The 23,390-nt window shown below is 31.7% G+C and overlaps 1 protein-coding gene across 3 annotated transcripts in view; it reads right to left on the bottom strand.

The window, feature by feature from the left end:
- Window positions 1-23,390, bottom strand: part of hyd (E3 ubiquitin-protein ligase hyd) — a 260,665-nt gene that overhangs the window by 152,469 nt on the left and 84,806 nt on the right. For 2 of the 3 annotated variants that reach the window (XM_085815614.1, XM_085815615.1), the window contains exons 15-20: window positions 20,229-20,490; window positions 19,956-20,110; window positions 7,271-7,465; window positions 5,388-5,469; window positions 3,052-3,177; window positions 930-968 (exon numbers count right to left, since the gene is read on the bottom strand). In XM_085815614.1, the coding sequence (XP_085671740.1) occupies window positions 930-968; window positions 3,052-3,177; window positions 5,388-5,469; window positions 7,271-7,465; window positions 19,956-20,110; window positions 20,229-20,490 (859 nt within the window). The remainder of the gene's footprint in view (window positions 1-929; window positions 969-3,051; window positions 3,178-5,387; window positions 5,470-7,270; window positions 7,466-19,955; window positions 20,111-20,228; window positions 20,491-23,390) is intronic. The other variant, XM_085815616.1, reaches the window with a different exon arrangement.

Genomic DNA, 23,390 nt, shown 5'->3' with positions numbered 1-23,390 from the left:
TTCTTTGAGCTGGTTCTAGAGCGAATCTCCATCTCTACAATATTCCTTTATATGAATTTCTTGAACTTTGTTTAATCAGTTCTTGATAAACAAAGGGCCACATGTCAGTTTTTTCAAGAAAAAAAAATGTTTGCAATATAGAAAGTAATTTGGTCGGATAACGGGATCAATAAACATAACTTTGGTGATGAAGCATTTGCTTTTCCAAGCTTGATGGGGCTCTTTGTTTAGCATCATCCAATTTCATTGAATTTGTCTAGCCATATTAAATTTCCCCTTTCACAGCAGCCGCTGGCAACCCACCTCCTCCCTAGCATTGATAGGTCTAGCATTACAACTTTAAATTGTACCTAGGTTACTCTGTTAATGTTTCTGATACAGCCTGACTAATCCTTACAATTTTCTCAAATGCATATCATATTTTTGGACAAAGGGAGTAATTAATTATTAGATATTTTAAATTTTATGCTTTTTAGCTAATTTCCTTTTGAAATTTTCTTATATTTTTTATTGAAAATCCTGATTGGGAAAAAGATATGTTTATACTTATCAGAGAATTTCTTAATAAAGTTGAAAATAAAATTAATAATAAATGTATAATCTAATGTGCAGATAAACAACTGAAGTATCATTTCTTGACGCAAAACAAAATTAAATACAAATATTAACTATTTAAAGATTCTGAAGATTAAGACAATTCAAATCAAATAAAATTTAATAAGAAAAATAATGCTGAAAATTATGTGCAGTGGGGAATGAAGTTTCACTAAATTCAATGATCCACAGGAAGATGTAATGAAAAGCTGAGATTCTCCAAAGTAAAATTGGAAGATATCTTAGCAATGTTTCAATGCGGTTTTAGAGTGCATAACAAGATTTTTTTATTTGAATTTTAACAACACATTTTAAAATCTTTAACAAATACATACATTCAGAATTTTCATTCTTGTTTTTTCTACATGTGTAATCTGCATAAAATAGAGAAAAAGAAGCATGACTTTGAATAATTTATTTAATAAGGTTCTTTGATAATAATTAAATATTCTATTTATGACTTTAAAATTTTAAAACCAAACAATGATAAAAAAAATAATTATTTCAGTATCTACATAATCTGATTGCAAAATTAATCACTGCATTAATTTTATTTACTAAATAAAAGTTATGAACAAAACACACCAAGATTTTAAAGAGGTTGATTAGAAATGACAACTGACTTTTATGTTTAGAAATGAAAAACATTATTTCATTTTTAAAGACACTGTACTGAGTAAAAGACTATTTTTACACAGGAATTTCTTAAAGCAATACTTTAGCTGCTCAGCAAAAGAATATTTCTGCAAAGTAGTTTCATAAATCATATTTTAAGTGCAGAATCTTAAGAATTTAACATTGAAGTGAAATATTGAGTGTCATGTGCTTTGCCACATTCAAATAATCAAATGTAATCTTTTTCTAACTAATAGGCTTATTTCATATTCAAGACCTTAGGCAGCCATCTAAAATTAGTTCAGTTCACTTTAAGATTCTTCTTCTGATTTCAGCTTCTGTCACTGTCTAATTCCTGCACAACCAAATCTGACTAGAATCATAAGGTCCACGAAGGTTATAAAAGCATGCACAATGGTGATTACCAGACTTTTTGCAGCATGAGAAAAGCATGTTTCAACATAATTACATATGAGGTTTTTGCACTCCTTAAAAAAGTTTAGAATTATTCATGTTTCATTTATGAATCTTTTTAATGATATCTGTGAGACAAACTATTTGTTAAAATTTATTTATGAAGAATTATTTTAAAAACTTATTAAAAATTAATTAACTCAAAAATTATAATATTAATTTAAATTGTTTTCCATTGCTTTTGAGTACCAAATCATCTCCACTAAGAAAGTTTTTCAAACTTATTTCATCTTACAATTGGCTTCTCCCCCCCCCCCAGTTTTGTTATGCTTAATAATTTTTCATCTTACATTCGTTCTTTTTTTAAATTCAAACCGCATTATTCGCAAGAAATATTTACCCCATGCTGCGCCATTTTCTTAGTTTCCAAGGTGAACTGACTTTAATTTATGAAATTCTTATTTTTTTTAAAATTTATTTATTTATTTATTTATTTTATTTTTTATTTTTTCCGTATGTTATTTGTATTTTTATATTATTTATTTATTTATTATTAGTGTTTCTGCAGGTTGAAGATGTGTATGTTTTTCAGAAATTAATTACAGCCCGTGTGCCTGTAGTCTTATATATCAGTGCCATTAATTGGAGAATACCCAACTTGTTGCCCCTTCAAAAATTTGTGGTCATTAAATTTACTTTCACTGGGGTTCGGGCTGTATCCACAAGCTACATAGTTCTGGCCATGGTTAGTAACTATTACTTGTTTCTAATAGTTTTTCTCTTATTTTGTTTTTATGTATATAATATTACAATTCTTCATGTTGGTGTTTTTATTTCAAATCTGCATACTACTCATCAGCCTTTATTTTACTTTATTTAATAAGTAGTTTAATCTAATATTTTTAATTTAATTTATTTATTATAACCTTACTAAATTGCTTAATATCTATCTCAGAAACATTTTATTTTTCTGAATTTCTCAGGATGTTGGTATTCTGAGAAATATAACAAGAAATGTAATTACTTTAATGATTTTTTTAAAATTTTTTTTAGTTTTTTTCAGTTTTCTGCAGGGATTGTATTTAATCTGCAATATTTCTATTTTTTTCCACTTATTTTTATCACTGTATTTTTTCCCTGCTGTTTCGATGGGAGAAAAATTTAAATATTCAGATTCTAAAATTAATACATTTATGTTTACTGCTAAATAACAGCAGCTTTCAGTGTGTTTTTTAGTTTACTAGAATTTAGAACTTATCACCTTCAAATTTCAATTTCAGCATATATATATTTAAATACATATTTGAATTGATGAAAAATTTTCATTTATGAATAAAACTACTGAAACTGAAAATGTTTGTTCTATTACACTATACTTCTAAATAAAATTATAATACAAAACTAAATAATAATAGAACTAAACTTTACCTCCAAAATCAGACTCTTTGTTTGATGTTGGGAAGCAAGTTGTGACAGCAGCATGAAATATATTTCTGTTTCCATCACAACGTTCGCTCAGAACACACTGTAAAGTATTTTGTCCGAGTGGAGTACCTACAGAAAAATGCATTAATTAATATGTGTACTACATTAACAACTGAAATAAAAAAAAATTGCAATACATTTAATTCATGTTTTATTCGTTTCCATATATTTTTATCTCAATAATAATAAAATGACTAGACTGACAGAAATGGGATAGTGATAAATTTAAAGATGCTTAAAAGATTAATTAAGCAAACAGATTTTCTTTTAACTACAGTAATATGCACTGATGCAGAACAAAATCCCAACAACAAATGGGAAATCATTTTAGAGAAATGAAAGGCAAAACATCTGTCTCAGTAACATTCATTTGATTAATGTTTCAAGGTCATAGGTTAAAGTATGCAACAGGTTACATTAATAACCACTATACTTGCCATGATGTTGAATGTAAGCATGCAAACACACATGCATTGTGTCATACAGGCATCAAACATCATTTTCTTAGATGGAGTTCCATTCATGTTTCACGTTCTCAGGCAAATCAGCAACAATCTATGCTAGTTGTGGAAGATGCTAGATTATGGATGATGCCATTCAGTCATATCCCACATGTGCTTGATGGGTGAAAGATTGGGCAATATCACTGGCCAAGGCAACAAGTCAACTCTCTATACCGTACACAGGGTGATGGCAGCAACATGAGGACAGCAATTATCCTGATGGAAAATGCACTCCAGAATACTGATCAAGAAGAGAGCACAACCAATGCAATCACTCACTTGACGTACACATTTGCTGTCAAGGTGTGTGGGATAATGACGAGAGTCCTTCTGCTGTTATAGGAAACTGCTCTCCAAATCATAACTTGTGGTATATGTCTGACATATCTACATGTGCTGCAGACACATTGGTTATTTCCAAGTACTTACCTGGCATTTTGCTACGCACCATACAGCCGTAACTGTCACCAAGGCAGAAATGGCTCTCATCTGAGAACATAACAGATCTCCACTCTCACCTCCAGTGAACTCTAGATCGACACCACCAAAGTCGCAGATGTCAATGATTTGGAGTTAGTGGTATGGCTGCTACACAGCATCTCACTCAGAACCATATGCCAAGTAATCACTTTGTTACAGTTTGCTGCATCATTCTGATGGCAGCAAAAGTCTGAATGACCTATGCAGTGAACTGTGCCTCAGACATGAAGCAAATACAGAGGTCTTCCCTTTGAGTGCTGACAGGTGTGGCCGCAATCCGGCCTTCTTGAGACAGTACTGTAATATTTTATTACTTAACAAATAACTATATTTATTACTGGAGAGACAATGCCATATTTGTATCATGTAACCGTTGCTCAGCCACGTAAGAAATTGTTAAAAATTGTTATTCTAAAAGTTTTACCAGCTAGTAGTTGCATGAAAAATTTGTAACTAACAGATTGTATTCAAATTATCTAGCTTCGTAAACCAAAAATAAAATTTATGTTTTACTAAGAAGATCATCTATTGTTTTGTTAAATACTGCAAAATACGTTACAGTACCTTCCTGTGACCACTACTGCCAAAACACATGCACCGTGGATAGATCCCTACCAAGTCATGTCTAATAACCTACATGTCCTATAATGTCTACATGCCTAATAACCTACATGTCTAATAACATGAACAGAAAATTCATCTTCCTGTAATCCTATAACACAACCATATTCAAACTAAAAAAGCTGGCATTCTTGACTCAAACCTCACTCACAACATTCAATCCAGAATATAAATAAAGCATACTAACTTTATATCGCATATTTAAAGCAAATCCGATTTTCATGTTCATAATGGTGTCACACTTAATTGTCTAACATAAAATATGAATAAATGTCTTCTTTCAGATCAGAAAATATGCCTCTGAAATTCTGTTTAACTTGCACAACTTGGTGTTGAGATTTTATTTTCCATCAATGTATAAACAATAGACTTTGTTTCAAAAACAATGGAGTAAAACGCACTTTATGAACATATTTTTTATTCAGCTCATTGAAAATGTTGTATTTTTCTTTTTCCACATTTAATAACTCAAGCGCTTATTATCACAAATTTTGGAATGCTATGACAAACATCATAAAACAATTAGAATGTGAATACTATAATGAATGAAGCATAAGATTTATTAAAAATCTGATTATTACAAAAAATATATCTTAATAAAAAATTATATAGCAAACCACTGCTTATCTCTTAAAGATATACTGAACAATTATTAAAAAAAAAATGCGTACTAACCAGAATCTCTCTCCAGAGAAGCAAGAGTTTGTCTGACAGTCTCTTGTTCACACTTCAAAATTGGAGGCAGGAGTGTTTGGTGCTGTAGAGAAGAAGACTGCTTATTAATGATAACCGAAAGTATGAATTTTTAGATTCGGTATCAAGAAAATCAAAATATGTTAAGCAACCACAAAAAGCTAATTTTAATAAAAATGAACATAAGGAAATGGGAAAAGTCTAATTGAATAAGTACTGAGTAGACATTCTCTTATCTGGTCAACTTGGCCATATTTTCATAGACTTTCACAAATCAAATTTCAGCTGTGATTTGTAGAAAAAAGTACAATGCACTGTGCTCGTTTAGAAAGTAAGAGTTGAATAAGAGCATTATTAATCAGAGTTTTGTATGTTTTCAAGTTTACATTTCAGTTAATTATCATTTGCTGTTTCTTTTGAAATGCAATTGCTTCAGAAATATTTCTTTCAGTTCTCTCTGCTTATTTATTTTTATTTATATTAATTTGAAGATATGAATATGAAGAATAGAATGTGTTAACTATTAAAATGAAACTAAAAGTGCCAAAACATATTGATAATATATTGAATATTGAATCTAATATATTGAACATGTAATGAATAAAACCTCAGAAAGCGTAGCAAAATTTTGTCTCAACACAAGAATAACTAAAAACAAAATTATAAAAATTTATTCAACATTATTTAACTATTTTTCTACATAATCTTCTTATAAATTAAGATACTTATCATAATGGTACACGAGCTTGTTTATTCTATTGTCATAGAATGTTGCCACCTAAGATTTCAACCATGCATGGACGCCTGCATGCAGTTCCTTGTTGTTGCTGAAGCGCTGTGTCACAAGCCAGGCACACACAAGTGACAAACTTTACCTAACTCTTGTCTCCTGTTACGACACGATCAATAGGTGATTCACTATTCGTGGTATGTCTCGAGAAATGTCAAAGTTGCTCCCATGCGGTCTTCTGACAAGAGTTTTGGTACCTATCTTGCACAAAACTTGTGATAGCCTAGATCTTACATAAGAACATCAAACAACAAAGTTCATGAAATTTGAGGAAACTCTAGTAAGAGCTCCGAAATTGTGAAGTGGTGGATTTCATGAATCTTTTCTTCGATTTCCTTTACGAGTTCAGCATTAACAATGTTCAGCCGGCCACTTCACGCTTCCTTGAGAAAATTTGTAAAACCATTTTTAAATGTGATGCACCATTGTCTCACTCCGGCTTAATTCAGTACCTCATTTCCATACACTGTACAAAGTTCTCGGTAAATTTCAGTTGTCTCAGTTTTTTGCAAACAAAAATCTAATCATGGATCACACTTCATAACTAGCGGGATTTTCTATTGCCGCACATGTTTTAAACATTCACAGTGAAAAAGGTAGAAGCAATACGTGCCGTCAATGATTACAATCGGATGCATAAGGATTCAGCTCCAACACCAATATGGGAATACTAGCTCTATCTTTTCCTGCACAGAAATGAAATGTAAGTTACTTTGTAAATAGCCCTCATTTTTGACAAGGTGGAAGATTTCAGTGAAAATGACTAAAGACAATAGAAGCACATTAGGTTCATAAACCTAAGATACTAACATTCCAATATTAATTCATACTAGAATATCTGACATACTAGATATTGTTTGCCCAAATGAATTAAGAAATTTGTATTCAAAACATTATTGCTAATATTTCTAACCTTTTTTAATTAATCAGTTTCCACTGGTTTGTGTAATTAATTACATTTAACTTAAGATTTGATAAGATTCAAATTATATAAAATAATTTCCTACTCTTACAATACACTACAACAATTTAATAATATATAAATTACTAATAAATAAAAAAAATCTCATTTTACTTCAAGTGCAAGCACTACTATGGCCACTTGGTTTTTCTGACTTGCTGTTACATCTTTTAGTGAATGAACTCCAAGACCAATGGCTCTAGCTGGAGGGAGATCAAGCCAGACAGGATCTCTTATACTATCGGTACAATCTTTTGATAATGGATAGATAGCACTATTTCCATCACGAAGCACAGCAACAGTTTCATTCTAGAAAATAAAAGGATTAAATTAATTATATGTAAACATTGCATACATTCATAGTTTTCTTTCTTTAACAAACAAAAAAAAAGATTAATTTTAATTGCTCAGAACTTGAATATTTTGTTCATGAGGACATAATATATACAAAATATAATACTGACTATTAACTTTCTTCCTGTTAGTTACTATTATTTCAGCAAATGAATGCTAGCCAATGCGTTTTTCAGGAAATGATGCTGAAATATGCATTGGCTTGTTTTTGTGAATGTGAAATCCAATTCACCAAATTAAGAAATTTTTTGGATATTTTTTTTACAGAACCAAAATCATAGTTAAGCAACCACCTATGATTAATTATCAAAGATCAGTTTACTTCTCCTTTTCAAATGTAGAACTTGTATTCTTTGCATAAAATTTTGTTGGGATGCTCTCTTTTTTTTTTTTTTTTTTTAGTTTGGCAGTTTTAACCTTAATGCTAATGTTATATATATATATGCATCTCCTATGAACATTTCTTACAGCCAGGCGTCTCACCCATGCATTAATGGAGAATGAGCATCAGGGTGATGATATATGTTCATTTTAAGCTGAAAGATTTTTTAAAGACTAATATATGGCATCTTGTGTCCATTGATTTGGTGCTGAATTAGTTTTAAGATCCTGACCTTCAGTTTAATCCCATTCTGCCTAACTTTTGTGTTAGCTGTTGTAGGGAAAGTAGGGAAACCATCATATAAACAGAGCTCAGCTATTTAACTCATAAGTAATATAAAAACGTTTGCATTTCTCCTTTCCCTTCAATTCCTTTATTTATTTATTTGGCTACTATATAGGGTCTTTTAGGATTATTATGAGGGGTTCTGTTATGCTTTGCGCTGCTTTTATCTCTTATATTTCACATACTTTTTATTTCAGAAAGCCTTAACTTCAGTTTATTATGGCAAGCAAGTGTAACTTATTAGAAGAAGGATATATTTGCATGATAAACGAGTCAATCAGTAACTGAGTTCACCAAATGCCAGCCTTCCACTTCCTGTGAAAGATTTTGTTACTTCTTGTAAATAATCTTTATTGCACTTTTTTAATTGACTTTTAATTGACTTTTGAAAGTCCATTAATGTATTTTGTTCATTAAAACTTCAGAATAATTTGAATAGCACTTCCGAAAATTATTTCTCAAAGTATGCATTTTTCTTCATATATTTTCATGTAAAGTAGAAGAAAAAAGATTATTAAATGATAATTTTAATGTATATGATAGCTTAAGTAATAATCTCAAATAAACCAAAAACTATGATGATAGGACTTCTTTGTTCCTGTGTGATTTTTTTCCCCTCTAAAGTTCGGCTTAGTGATGAAAAACCCTCATCCTGTGTAATGATTCCTTTTGACTCCCATTCGTCTCGAGCACTTTTGCTTACATCCAGGTCATGTTAATAGCAGTTTGGTGGTACTTCCACCCACGACAATTCCACACAAATCAAAAAGAGAGGACACTTCTGCATAAAAGAAACATTCGCTTTTGGATGGATAATAGCAATTTGTATAGTTTGGTGATATCTTAGATATTTTTGATAATTTGCAGCTGTGGTTTTGATAATGAATTTATTTTATAAAATTTCAAGATACTGGGTGACAAAAATATCCTTTTTAGCAAAAACATTTTCTTATGTGTAAAGAATGACAAATACCTTAAGGTACCTTTAAAATGGCAAAATATCACAAAATTAAAATACATTTTAAAGCCCAATTTCCTTATATCTAATTAGTATAAGTAAAATTTGTATATATATAGGTAGCCCTCCTATAACACAACGTCCTGTAGCACAATTTCGATATAACATGATTCATAAACTGCGAGAACCCTCGCACAACACAGTTTTACTCCAACACAATAAGAAAATTCCCCGTGCTATCCAAAGAAATTTTAGAAAACTCTGTATGAAATTTTTCCAGATTAAGCAAAGCACCCACATAGTCATTTCGCACATAAAAATCCTTCTTACGCAAGTCCTGCCAGTTGTCTTCCAAGATCCAGTTCCTGTAAGAACAAATGTCCTCAGGGAGACAAACTATGCAGCGGAGACCAATTGTTGATTTCTTAACCGGCAACGAAAGAAAATTGTTTCCCTCCATGAACTTGAAAGCAAAAAAGTATAACAGAAATAATATCCAGTCTCAAGAGAGCACAATCACCAGATAACAACGAAGAAGTACCTTTATATCGGAAGAAAAAAACTGCACCTAGATTTAAGGTGTCTAATGATCAACTTATGCTATATGACAAAACCCTTGTTAGTTTATAGATCTTTAGATCCTTGTGCACTTAAAGGCATAAATGAAAACACCTTACCGGTATATTGGAAAGCAAATCCAAGAGGCTGGGTAACCGGAAATTTCATTAAAGTTTGGTTTTTAAATTTATTTGTGCCAGACACTGAACGCTATTTAAGACAGAAATATTAGAGCATCAAGGCATCATTAATATTAGATAATGCTCCATGTCCCCAACAAGATTTGAATCATCACAACATCAAAATACTGTTCCTACTACTGCTTCGTTACTCCAACCATTGGATCAAGGTATTATTTATACCTTTAAACCTCTACCCACGGTGGTCGTCTATAAGCAAATAACATAGTCTGCCATATATTTTGGCAATCATCAATAGACGTTTTACAGTTTAAAGGCGGTTGCTGAGCAGCATTTGGTCATCAATGAACGATTATAAAACAACAATCATTTATTATATACCAAATTGACTCCAAAACAAGGTAATTATAATATAATAATTAATTATAAAATACAGTAAATATCCCCAAAGAATCACAAATTGTGTTTTGCTTTCCAATTTCGTATAATAAATAATAAAATGTAAGCATTCTATCTGTTTGTATTTTTGCATCACCAGCAATATATATATATATATACATATATATATATAAAGAAAAGAAAAAAGAAATTCTGCTGGGATATTCAGTGGTTTATATCCATTGACATCTCACGTAAGTGGTGCTGGGTCACCCCCAGTAATTGCTGGTAAAAATACTACTGGGGGTGACTCCACGTAAGTGGTCAACACCCCAGTAATACCTTTTGGAGATTTTGTATCAGTTCTAATACGGTTGATGCATCAAGATTTTGCACAAATTTTCTTCTTCTGGAATAGTGTGGTTTTATATAACTGTCATGGATCAATCATTAATGTCAATGGTGACAAATTTAAATAGTGAATCCAGCAGTAGTAGTGGCCAGAATAATGTAAGTTTACATTGGAGTGACTGTGATGAATTTCATTCAGACGCGTATAATTTTGACAATGTAAGTGTGAGAGCGAGTGATATGTTCATGTGGCTGATGATGCTGAAGAATAAAATTATTTTACAATTTTTTTTTTATACGAGCCAAGTATAAATGCAAATGAAACCAATAGATATTATGTATTTTGTACAAGAGACGAAAATGGCTCAACAAGCCCCCCCCCCCAAAAAAAGCTGTGCATAAATATAATAATTGACAAGGCTTACTAATTTTTAGCATTATGTTTGTTGATGAATTAAGTGAAGAAGAGTACCATATCCAGGTACTGGTCAAAAAATGATCAACGAACAGATCTTTTCAGCAACTCACAACAGATATGCACAAATTTTGCAATTTTTACATTTTGCGGATAATGATAACCAACCAGAAAATTTGATACATGTTTGAAAATCTAAATGCCCAATTGTTTACATATTTTCATCATTTCAAAAAACACGTATTGACGAGTCTCTCGTGTTGTTAAGGGTAGGTTATCATTCAAACAATATGTCCCTTCAAAACAACATCAATTGGACCAAAACTGTTTTTTGCTGTGCGGTCGTGAAACCAGAATTATTTTGAAAATTTTGGTTCGCACTGGTTCCATCAGAGGTATACTGCAACACGAAACACTTGCTGCTGCAAGTACTACAGTTAAAAACTACTACAGTTAAAAACGTCATAGAAAATTATCCGTGAGGGGATTACCTTCTAATACTGATAATTGGTACACCAGCCCGAAGTTGGAGGCCTATTTGGTTAAACATTGCACTGGTTTTATGAGGCATGGTCAAGAAAAATCGAAAGCATTTCGCAAAATTTACAACACTTAGATGCGAACAAATAAAACTGCAGGAACACTTTCTAATATGGAAAGATAGAAGATTTTATTTCCACATTTCACAAAGGAACATTGGAGGGCAGTGGAAAAGTGAATCATAGAACACATGATCAGACTGTGGACTACACCACAAATATGAGACATATACAAGGCTAACACTCAGTTATACTTTGTAGAGAGTGTAACATATTTCTGCTAAAAACAGAAAACAATGACTTATCACTCAAAGAATTTATCAGAAACATTACACAACAAATTTTGTCACAACACAAAGCTTTTACTCCAGTTCGATCTAGTAGATGAAGCAGAGAATAGCTTGGCTGATCTGCCACCACTAATTTCATTGAAAGACATTTTTTAACAATGTTTCGCCCACTATTGGGAGAAGAAAGGGTTAAAGAATATGCCAGGTTTGTAGACACACCACCAAATTCGAAAGAAAATGCGTATGACAACTTCGTGTCCAGTGTGTCAAGTGGGTTTATATGTTGGTCCTTTTTTTTTTTAGAATAAACCACAGTCAAAAGCCTTTTTTTTTTTTTTTTTTTTTTTTTGTCATTTATAGTTTATAAGAACATTTTATTTAGTCTAGGTTTATATGCTAGCAGTGTAAGTTTGTATGTTTATAGGATTATATGTTTAGGCAAATATCTATAAATTATTGTTATATTGTTTAGGAATATAATGTTAACTTTTTCTTTTTTATGATGCTTCCAACCTCTCTGAAGCTAAACATAATATGAATAAAAAAATTTTGCAAAATCTTAATTTCTGCAAATTTTTACATTTGGCCGTGTAGTCACATACAATTTTACCCATAGTTAAAGGTTAAAACGTACTGCATAAGAAAAGATTGCGGTGGATTTTAAACGTAACCAATTCAAAATCAATTAATTAATGAAAGTTTGGAAGAAATTTTCAATCAAGCACTGTATCGACATGATATCTCTGTCACTGAAAGAGCTAAAAGCATCAAAGTTAAATGCATGTTGTAAAAAGATATGGCCCTCTTCAACTGAAATAGAAAACGTGCATGAAGTGAATTATAAACTTGCTAAATCAAATAGAGATGAAGATTTTGAGGACATTTAAGATTAATTAGTGGAAGAAGAAATTTATGAGGTAGATTTGATGGAAATGGCATCCAAAGCTTTAAATCAAATTGATTCTGAAGCACTAATGAAGATTGACACTAGCACTTATGAAGATTGTGAGTTAACAACTTAGCATCTAAAAAGTTAAAAGAAGGCTTAAGCTTAGCTGAAAATCTTGAGTCATTTTTCTTGAATGCAGACCCTTCAGCTGAAAGAAGGCGAAAATTCAAAAGGGAGCTGCAAAAGTATCTAGCTCCATATTGAAAAATTTATAATGACCTGGTAAAAACTAGTAAGCAAAGAAAAATTACAGATTTTTTACACGGGGAAGAAGGTGCCAAAACTTTAAATGAAGAAAAAAATTCTAAAAGTGAAAGCGATTTTATTCCTCTGATAAAACATTCTCAGTTGATTATACTGAGCAATGGCAATGAAGAAATTTATTAAAGTAATGCTAAATTAAAATAAGTAATATTTTTTGTTTAGGGTTGTGCATACATACATTTTTTAACCCTTTTCGTTGCACAATTTTTTTATCAAAATAGGTTCAGACACTACACATTTTTTAATGCATTTTTCAAATCTACATATATTTTAGAGTTAAAATAGTTAAATAGTTAATTAAATAAAATACTTAATTAAGAGTTTTAGAGTTAAAATATACACAAAATTTTTGTAAAAGAGTTTTCCCACTTTCAATATACAATTATATCATAAAAAAAGGTCGTCAGAAAATTGAAATCGAAGAATAATCATTTAAAAGCAAAATTTCAAAAATTAATCTTGGTTAAATTATGATTTATTTTATGAAATACAAAGGTAAAAAGTATATACTAATGAAAATATACGAAATACTTAGAAAACAAAGTATGATAAACTTTGAAAGAAGGCTCGAGGCAAAGTCCTTCCCCGCAATCTTTGCAATTTGCATTTCTCTGCAAATTTTTTTGCCAGTTTCAGTTTTTTTAGCAACAAATAACACAATGCTATGAGGCTCTTTCTTGATGGGATTTGGGGAGGGGTTATATGCAAAATGTCGAGCAGTTAACCTCATGGGATTGAGAGTTGAACTACATCTGCCAGGATAAACACTGGAATTTGCATCAGAATACTTCTGAATGCTTAGCTCAATAATTTGCCAATTGAACTCTAGAAGCATGACATGTTCCAATGGGTTATTCATATTATAAATAATATATTATATATTTATAAAGAATTTATAAATATATAATATTTATAATCCTATTTATAAAAGATATAAGCATTCTACAGTGACTACCAAGAAAAGAAGATGAAGCAAGAGCTGGTGGAATATTCTGCATATCAATTTTGCCTCACTGTCAAACGCTTTGAATAGAAAATGAATCTTCATATTCATCACTATCCGCAGAGGAATCTTAGAAATTCTCATCAGTTTTGCCATAACTGTCTTCAATACACTTGAAATCAGAATCAGAATTACTATCAGTGTCCAAAATATTGTCAGAAATTAACGTTATACAGTACAAAGCCCGAAATCCGGACGTCCAATATCCGGAATGATCTAAAATCCGGACCTCAAAACCACCAAACGCATGCGCATTTGATCCCCCCTCCGAGCATAATAAAACATCTGGAGAGTCCCGATTCTTAATTTCACTTCCACACTAAACAAAATACCTTGTTATTGAAGTAACAATCATTTTAGCATAAATTTGTACGATCAGTAATTTGGCTCCACTGCTGCATATCTGCTTGGCACACATCTCAAACCGAAACATTCCACATACATATATCATTGATTTGATGCCAACCTAGCGAATCATTATTTATTATACATTATTTATTATACATTCCTTTCATCACCACATGTTTATCAAAACTTAACAACTTGTGTAATGACTCCTTTAGTGATGTCTAAACAATTTTTTATGTTAGTAATTGAATAATAAAAGAGTATGGCAACCCTTTATGTTGACATTACGTTTCCCGATGATTACAGATTTAAGTTAAATGAACTAAAAAGTGTTGATGAGGAAAAATTTACCAAATATTTCTTTCCATATGCTAAAAATAGATTTTGTTGATGATACTCATAGACCAAAAGTTTACAATTAAGAATAACTGATTTGTTATTCACATAAACCCAGAACCAGCGCCAGGGCTCATATAGCCGCACCGGCAAAGAATGGCACCGGGTCGCAGAATTTAGGACCCACACAGGCAGCAAGATATCTAGCGCCGGCCCTCAATAAGGCTTAAGTATATGTGGTAATTTATTTATTCAGAACTCTGATAACCATATGTATAATAAAGGATCTTAAGCATGTGCAAGAAATAGACAAAAATATAATAAATAACTAATACAATTCAGGCTTAATTGTCTCAGTGCACGATAGAAGCAAGATAAAATTTAATGAAACAACTTGTCATTAGTCTAAGCTCATGATGCATAGCCAAATATGTATAATGAAGGAAATTTGATGATGCTAATTTTAAAGGTTTTCGGATATCACAAAACAAAGGTGAAATTTTCCAATTAACAAATTTTGTAAAGAAATGTGGAGAAGCAGTAATAAATGAAGATGATATAGAAGAAGTCTCACTGTGATGACAATGCTTCTCAATCATCAATCGGTTAACGAATGGCGAAATCTGTACAGTAGATATAGATCCAGAAAATACCGCTACTGGAAAAGAGACAGAGAAGTTACTGAACATGAGAAAATTTCGTTTGACAAGTTAGTCGGAATTCTCAAAACAGCAATTCCAGAACAATGTAACTAAACAAGAGATTATGTCTGTCTACAGAATTAAAGAGAAAGCATTAGCACAAAAAACGAAGCAACTTAAAAGTTACATTGAAAGATTTTTTTTTAAATTTTGATATCCTTTAGATATAAATATTTCATTATTTCATAAATCACGATTTCAAATTTTTAATTTTATAATTTCTACATGCCATCTTACTAAATTTATACTGATGATCTAATGTCTGGAAAAATCCCAAATCTGGAATTGCCAAAATCCCGATGAGTCCGTATTTCGGACTTTGTACTGTATAACTCACAAAATGCTTCTTGTCAGATATCTTTGAGCTTTGAAAAGAATGCACAAAATGGTACAAAACATGCTTGTATAATTCCCAGAACTACCACCATTTGTTAACCCCAGATATGAATAAACAATTAATCATCACAGAAAAGCTGAAATAAAACCATGAGCAGGAAAAGAGCGAGTTGCACAGTTAAACAGATGAAAAAATGCATCCCCACAGAAATTGAAGGGTTGTGCAAATTTTGGTGGTTCTATGTTGTTGCCCATGAAAATCGTCGCAGCAAGAGGGTTAATAAAAATTAGGTTGTTTATGTCAAATTACAAAAAAATATTTATTTTTAATAAGTTTTCGGAATGTAACCACCCTTTTTGCATTGGCTTTGGGTCTCATATAGCATGGTTTCACACAACATGGAGGTTTCTAAGAGCCTGTCTACCATGTTATTATGACGGTTACTTGTACTTTCGATGCCCTTGTTAGTGCATTTGCCACTTTTCTTTAATGTTCTAAATATTAAAATTTTTTATATAAAACACATTTTTCATCATGCACATAATGTAGTAATATGGACTTTTAATTTTTAGGAGAAAGGCATAATAATTGCTCATTTTAAACCCATCATTTTATCTTTATACACCTGAAAAATAACTACTTTGGGCTTATTTATCTTAACTGAAAAATGAAATTACCTATTAATCTGGCTAAATTAGCTCAGAGAGGTACTGAATGCTCTACCAAAATGCATTTACTAAAAAATTAGAATTTTACAATGAATGCATCTAAAAATGTGTTTAAAGTCAAAAGTTTGAAACATGATTTCTAAATGTAAATATAAAATTATGGACGTTAAAATATTTGTAATTAAGCCCACAGGTAAGAATAAGTTTTTTAAATAGAGTAAAGCATGCAAGGGCTATCTGCCTAAGGAGGGGGAATGCTTTTGTGGAGGAATTTCAAAGGAAAACTGACATTTAAGTTCACATTAAAAACAATGCATGGTATTTTCATTTTATTTATACATATTTCTTACAAAAAAATTCTGATATATGCTAAATTATTGTAAATTACTTTACTCGAAAAATATAGTGAATGCACAGGCACATGCAAAAGAAGAAAAATATTTAATATATATGGGTATTTATCAATGTTATAAACAGCATGCACTTAGCTTTAAAAATACATATATATTTATTAAATTATTTGTATTTAAAAATGAAGGATTTATTTATTCATAAACTTCTGTGAATGTTACTGTGAAAAATCTAATTACTAAACATATCTAAATTTATAATGATAACAAAAACTATCTAAATATATAATGACCTTAACATTTAATTGCAAACAAAAGTGTTTATTATTTATAAAACTATATAAGCAAAAATTGTTCATACTAGAAGACAATCTATTAAAAGGTGCTGTAAGCACAGTCTATGAGATGCGTACTTAAGGAAGTAGTGAAGTAGAATTTTTAGAATGAGTATTGTTGAAATAAAGAGTTTAAAAAATTGATAAGCATTAAAAAAATTACATCCTTACATTTTATAATAACTCAGTTACAAGGTTTAAATAATATTAACAACCCCATCCTTTTTTAATCCCTTTCAGAAATACTCATAGAAAGTTAAGTACATGGAAATCAGAAATCAGCAGTAACATTTAATGCATTTCAGAATTAAAATGAAAGATGACCTGGTTTGAAATTAACCGAAAAGAGCATAAATTATAAAGTGACTATGTTTTTTTATTTAAAAGATGCCTCAGAAGATGAAAATAATCTTGTATTTGAGAAAGTGTTCCAGAACAAAGCTCTGTGAAGTTTTGTAATTGTAAGATTAATAATGCAATTAACTTCGATTTTAATTTTTGTAATTGTTTACTAAATAAAATCGAACTATCTTAAAATTCCTTTCTAATGTTAATTAACAAAAACTTGTGAAAACATTTCATTCAAGTTAAAATTGTTCTGAGCAAACTATTCTCGTAAAAATATACTATTTGATTAAAAAATGTATTCTTTCACATACTTAGGATTCTGAAACATCATAGAAAAAGAAAATATGTGCATTCATACTTATATTTATGAATTAATAAATAAACGTTTATCTTTGATTTTTGACAAAACATATTGATCCTAATGGTAGTCACTGAATGTTTTGGTCTCAAAGAAAAGTGCACCACTGCTTCAAGACAGTGCACGTGAGAAACGAGTTTGGGCCTCTTATTTCCTACCTCCATAGTCCCAAGGGAACGTGTTAAAGGCATGCAACCTTCTCAAAATTGTTTATCCCTGTTACATTGGTTAGTGTATTGGATTTCCTTGAATTTTTCCACATTAAAAAAATTTACCTTGTCTAATTATAATGATATTAATTCCAATCCAGTTCTTCCCAAAGCTTTCAAAATTATAATTATCTTAATTTTTTCATGATTTATTACTGTTTTGTTAAAAGAAGGTGATATGTTCATTTTTTCTTTGCTCAACCCATTGAATTTTCTATTATTTTGTTCTTGTCCCTCCCACTCTAGTTCCTCCTTCTTCCCAGAAGAAAAGAAACAGATTTCATGACACTGATTAATTAGCAGTGAACCAAATTACCTTTAAATCACTCTTCCATTGAACTAACTGACTTTGCATGATATTTAGCAATAATTTGATATTTAGCAAGTAAAAAAGAGAGAGAAAGTTCAACAAAACATTTGCACATTGTCTACTGTGAACTATCATCTTAATTAAAACTATAAAAAATAATAAAAAAGGTAAAATTACTACTTTTTTATCATAAATGAATTAGGGTCAAGACACTTCTGTGTTAGGTGTTACAGTATACGCTCACATATTGTCTGCTTCTTTTTTTACTAAAATTACATCACTAAAACGCAGGTGCAGACATTACATGAGTCGTTCAAATGTCACGCTTTTTGTTGAGAGTAATTTTGGGGTGTAAATTTCATTTCAAACAGCCAGACATTTTCTAAGTTCTAAGTGGAAGAAAATGGCATAAGTAATAAAAGTATCAAATTTACAGTTGTCCAATAGTTACCTAAAATTTACAAAATCACTTTCTCTCATCCGCATATATAATATAAATTACCTCATTTCCGTTCTCAACACTAGGCACATATTAGTTTGCACAGGAGCACAATATAGAGACACAAATTAACCAACACTTGCAGTTTTAATATGTACTTTTACACAAATTAAATAAACATTGGTTCTTTTAATATCTTGCACACATTACAAAAAAAAAAAAAAACTGTTCTGATGCACTGTATAAAAATCCATTTTTTATCATCATTCACCACAACCAGCCTTCAGTCCCCTTGAACTGCGATGTAGGAATGTTTTCTCATGCCACAGCAAGCACTCTTATTTGGTACATTTCCCTTGTTACTGCGTACCCTGGAGCACATGTATCATGAACATACGCAACTACTTTTTCCTTAAGTTCGGAAACTAACATTTTGAACCACGAAACGCATGTCTTGTTTTGTTCGTTGCCTCCAGTTGATCATGCTATTTGCTTCAATTGCGCACACACTTTTCGTCCACCTTATATATATTTTTTTTTCCTTTTCCCACGCAAATTCTATGACTTTCAGTTTAAAAGCCATTGTATAGCTGCTGTATTTTCCCATTTCAAGCACGCTACTTGCTAACTACCACAAATTTCAAATGATACTATGAATGAAAAGAGAAAGCTCGAAATATGTGAATGAAGAAAATATATGCTCGAAATATGTGTAATGAAAGAGAAAGCTCGTAATATGTGAATGCTCCAAGGAGGAAGGAGGGGAAAGTAATTTTATTACAAAACAGTATTTCTTGGAAGCCAGGTGGTGAAAACCTGTTTGGACTACCTTCATTTATTAGCATATCTGCTGAGTGAATTGCTAGCGCCGATGTTATGACTGAATAATAGCTGCAACAATATGCAAGGAAAGTCTCTGCTTTCCATTCTGGTGCCAACGAAAGGCAAAATGTATATTCTTTCTTTAAAGATGTTCAGCAACTAATGCTATTGACTAAAGGGGAAAAGGCGATGTTAAAAAATATTTTTTTTAAGTAAGAAATTCTTTAGTTTTGGGGGTATGGACATTGTGGGGGTCCATTTTTTTTTTTTTTTTTTTTTTAACATAAATTTTATCTGTAAAGTTGGGGTGCGGACATTACATGAGCGTGGACATCACACGAGCGTATATGGTACTACAAATACATATCTTACTTCTCCACTGATTCCAAAAGAAATAAGTCTGAGATCTTGGCCAAGAAAAGACTGTGTATCTGTTGGGAATGGACTATCTTGTGAAGCTTTTCCAGTAGAAATGTTGTACAAAACATAGCTCAAACGTTCACCATTCTTTACTACTGCATGAATACCTAGAAAAAGAGAATTTCATAAATAAAATATGAAAAATAAATATGAAAGGCCATCAAAGTACTCTCATGAATATAATACAATGTATTAGATTTAAAAACTAGCAATATTTTAATTTACCTTGTCCATCTACAGCCATAGTCAGGATTGAGCTAGTATCCGCTATATTCACTTTTTTAGGTGATCTTTGAAAGCAATCAGGCACTCGAGGTGTATTACCACTCTTTACAACCAAAAGTTCATCTTTACGCAAAAGCCTGCACTCTTGAAGCAAAACACTTACATCATCACATGAAGATCCAGATTGCATCTGTGATGAACGTCCATTTCCAGATGAATATTCTCGAGATGGAAACTGAACAGCTGCATAAGCGCCATCAACCTTAGAAAGAAATAAATCAAATTAGCAACAATTACAGGAATAAGAATCTTAAAACTAAATTAACTTAAAATATCACATAATAATTAACATTAAGGAACAAAATGAACATAAATCATAAAAGTTTAAAGATGTAATAAGCAAAAATTGGAAATTAAAAAATATCTCACTCTAACTTTTGTTATTTTTCATCTTTAAAAACATTCCATACCCCAGTGATAAAGTAAAATTTAAGTTTGTTTCAGCTGTTGATTTAATAGGCTAACTGATTGTGGCAAAGTATGAGAAAGCTTAATGTCTTAAGAAGGATCTCACTGTAGGCAACATTCTATAAAAAAACTGATATTTACATTAAATAAGAGGAAATGCAGAAAATTTCATAAAATAGGTTCAACAGTAACTGAATTTAAAATAAACTACTTAAATAAGAGGGAATGCAGAAAATTTCATAAAATAGTTTATTCAACAGGAACTGAATTTCAAATAAACTACACATATTCAGTTTCCTTAAACACTTGGCCAATGCAGTACTCTACATAGTGGAAAAAGAAACATATTTTTAAAAAAAAATCAGATGATGCATGCAGTTTATCTCAGAAAAAGAAATATTTAAAGGAACATATTCCAATTTTTATAGCAGTTTTGGTGCAGCCAATGGTGAAATTTGAAATACTACTCATATCATTAATGCTTGATAAGATGCGTCCGTTAAAATTGCTACATCAGGAAATAAAGTCTTATTTATTGTACATATATAGTATAACGGAAAACATGATTAAATTTGCTAGTGGTTTTGGATACACAGCATACGCAATTTAATCCACAGAGCTCCCACTTCTAGCAGTAACAATGGTTGTAATCCAAATGTGCAGAGTCGAACTGAGTTTGGATCATAGATATAGGTATTTCACTCCAAGTGCCTCAATTCTATACCAGACTTCAACAATTGTAGTAGGATGCAAGTCATTTGGCAACCCTTAAAAAGACATCTCAATGGATAAGAAAGAGATCTGGAGAACATGCTGGCAAGGGTGCAGTTGAATGCATGCTCAATGACACTCCACACTAGAATGCCTGTATGACACTGACAAATGTAATCTGGCAACATATGGATAAAACCATCATGAACAAAGGTCACCATGGTATACAGAACCAAGAATCATTTGCAAAGATGAAGTGATGTGACTCCTGTGTCCAGTATTAGCGCTCATCATACACTGCGAGCACACCTGTCTCTGCTCAAATGTCAATGGATACTATGCAGAACATTTTGTGCTGCTGCAGATGTAAATGTACTGCCCATATGAATACTTGTCATCCTGCACACGAGCCAATTCAAGCTTGGAGTACATGATGTGGCTGTAAGATCTTGCAAGGACAAGAGTATAACATGTCTGTCTTTCTGAGCACCAGTGATTTGGGCCATTAAGATTCTGCATGGAGTTCAGCATGGCACTCTTAGATCCATCCATTCCATATTCAACAGGTAGTCATGAGATTCTATGCAACACTGCAAAACAATAAACTGCAGTTTTGATACATCACAATCCTGCCGTGGACAAAATTTGATATGCAGTAGTTTGAGTTTCTTCTTCTTATACAAGGCTAACATGATTTTTACACACACACACACACACACACACACAACAAAAAAAACAAACAAACAAACAAACAAAACAAAAAAAAAAAAAAAAAAACTAGCAATCTTTCCATTTTTTTACAACGTAGATGGCGTTTGAAGGTGGGAAGAGGACTTAATTTTTACTTTCTAGCAATTAAACTTGATTATCCATTAAAGTTTGTATCACCTGAGTTTGATTATCTATCAGCTAAAATAAGCATTTTATGTATGCTATTGTAACACTATCTGCCCACTTTGCACTTCCAAATTAGTTGCATTTATTCTTTAACATAAAATTTGAACAAAAAATATAAAAATAACACTTTTCCCTCCTCACAAAGTATGTTCACATTATGCCCTTTTATACACTCTCCAAAAAAAAAAAAAAAAATCCATGCACCACGAAGGAATTTTCTGATTGCTTTGAAATTTCGTATGCTTAGATGTTTTGACCAAATATGCAAATGATTAAAATTCAGTGTTAAATGAATGAATAGTGTGATCTCCAGCACATCGAAACTGTGCATCCAGCAAATGTATATAATAAGCTGTTCTTGAACTACTGTTAAAAATTTCTGTTGCATTGTGATTTAAGATACTACCTTTCAACGAATGAAAAAATGCCTCATTGCAGGATTCAAGCTCATTACGATCAACTGTCAGAGTTTGAAAGAGGTCGTATCAATGGATTGAAAGAGGCGAGTTTAACAAATCAGAGAATCGCTCATCATATGAGTCAAAGCACTGTGGTGATTAGAAGATGCTGGCCAAGAATGGGTGGACAAAGACAGATTTCAGCATCATGATGGTAGCGGTCGACCACAACTAAGGCCACAACAGATCGGGAGGACAGAATGATTATCAGATCAACTGTCACAGTGCCTGATTCATCGCTATCAACCTATCACCATGTGCGGCCCACATACGAGTGTCCACCATGACCATTCACAGATGCCCGATTGAATGAAATCTACGCTTGTAATGAGCGTTGTGCCACCTGACACTCATGCCTGCACATTGTCAAGCCAGATTACAGTGGTGCTTGGGTTGATCAAGTTGGAATGGTACTGATGGAGAACGTATAGTCTTTAGCGATAAATCACGCTTTCCAACTGTGTTGTGACAATCATCGAAGACATGTCTAGAGATGCCCAGAGCACCATGTTGATTCTGCTTTCATTATTGTATACCACACAGGCCCTCAACCAGGAGTTATAACCTGGGATGCCATTTCAATGACAGCCGGACCCCTTTGGTCGTCATTAGAGGCACACTTATAGCA

This window comes from Stegodyphus dumicola, chromosome 4 (genome assembly GCF_044657685.1).
Source record: "Stegodyphus dumicola isolate Sdum_Otavi_A_Nest chromosome 4, ASM4465768v1".
Lineage (NCBI taxonomy): Eukaryota > Metazoa > Arthropoda > Arachnida > Araneae > Eresidae > Stegodyphus > Stegodyphus dumicola.
This window is presented reverse-complemented; position numbering and strand designations above follow the sequence as displayed.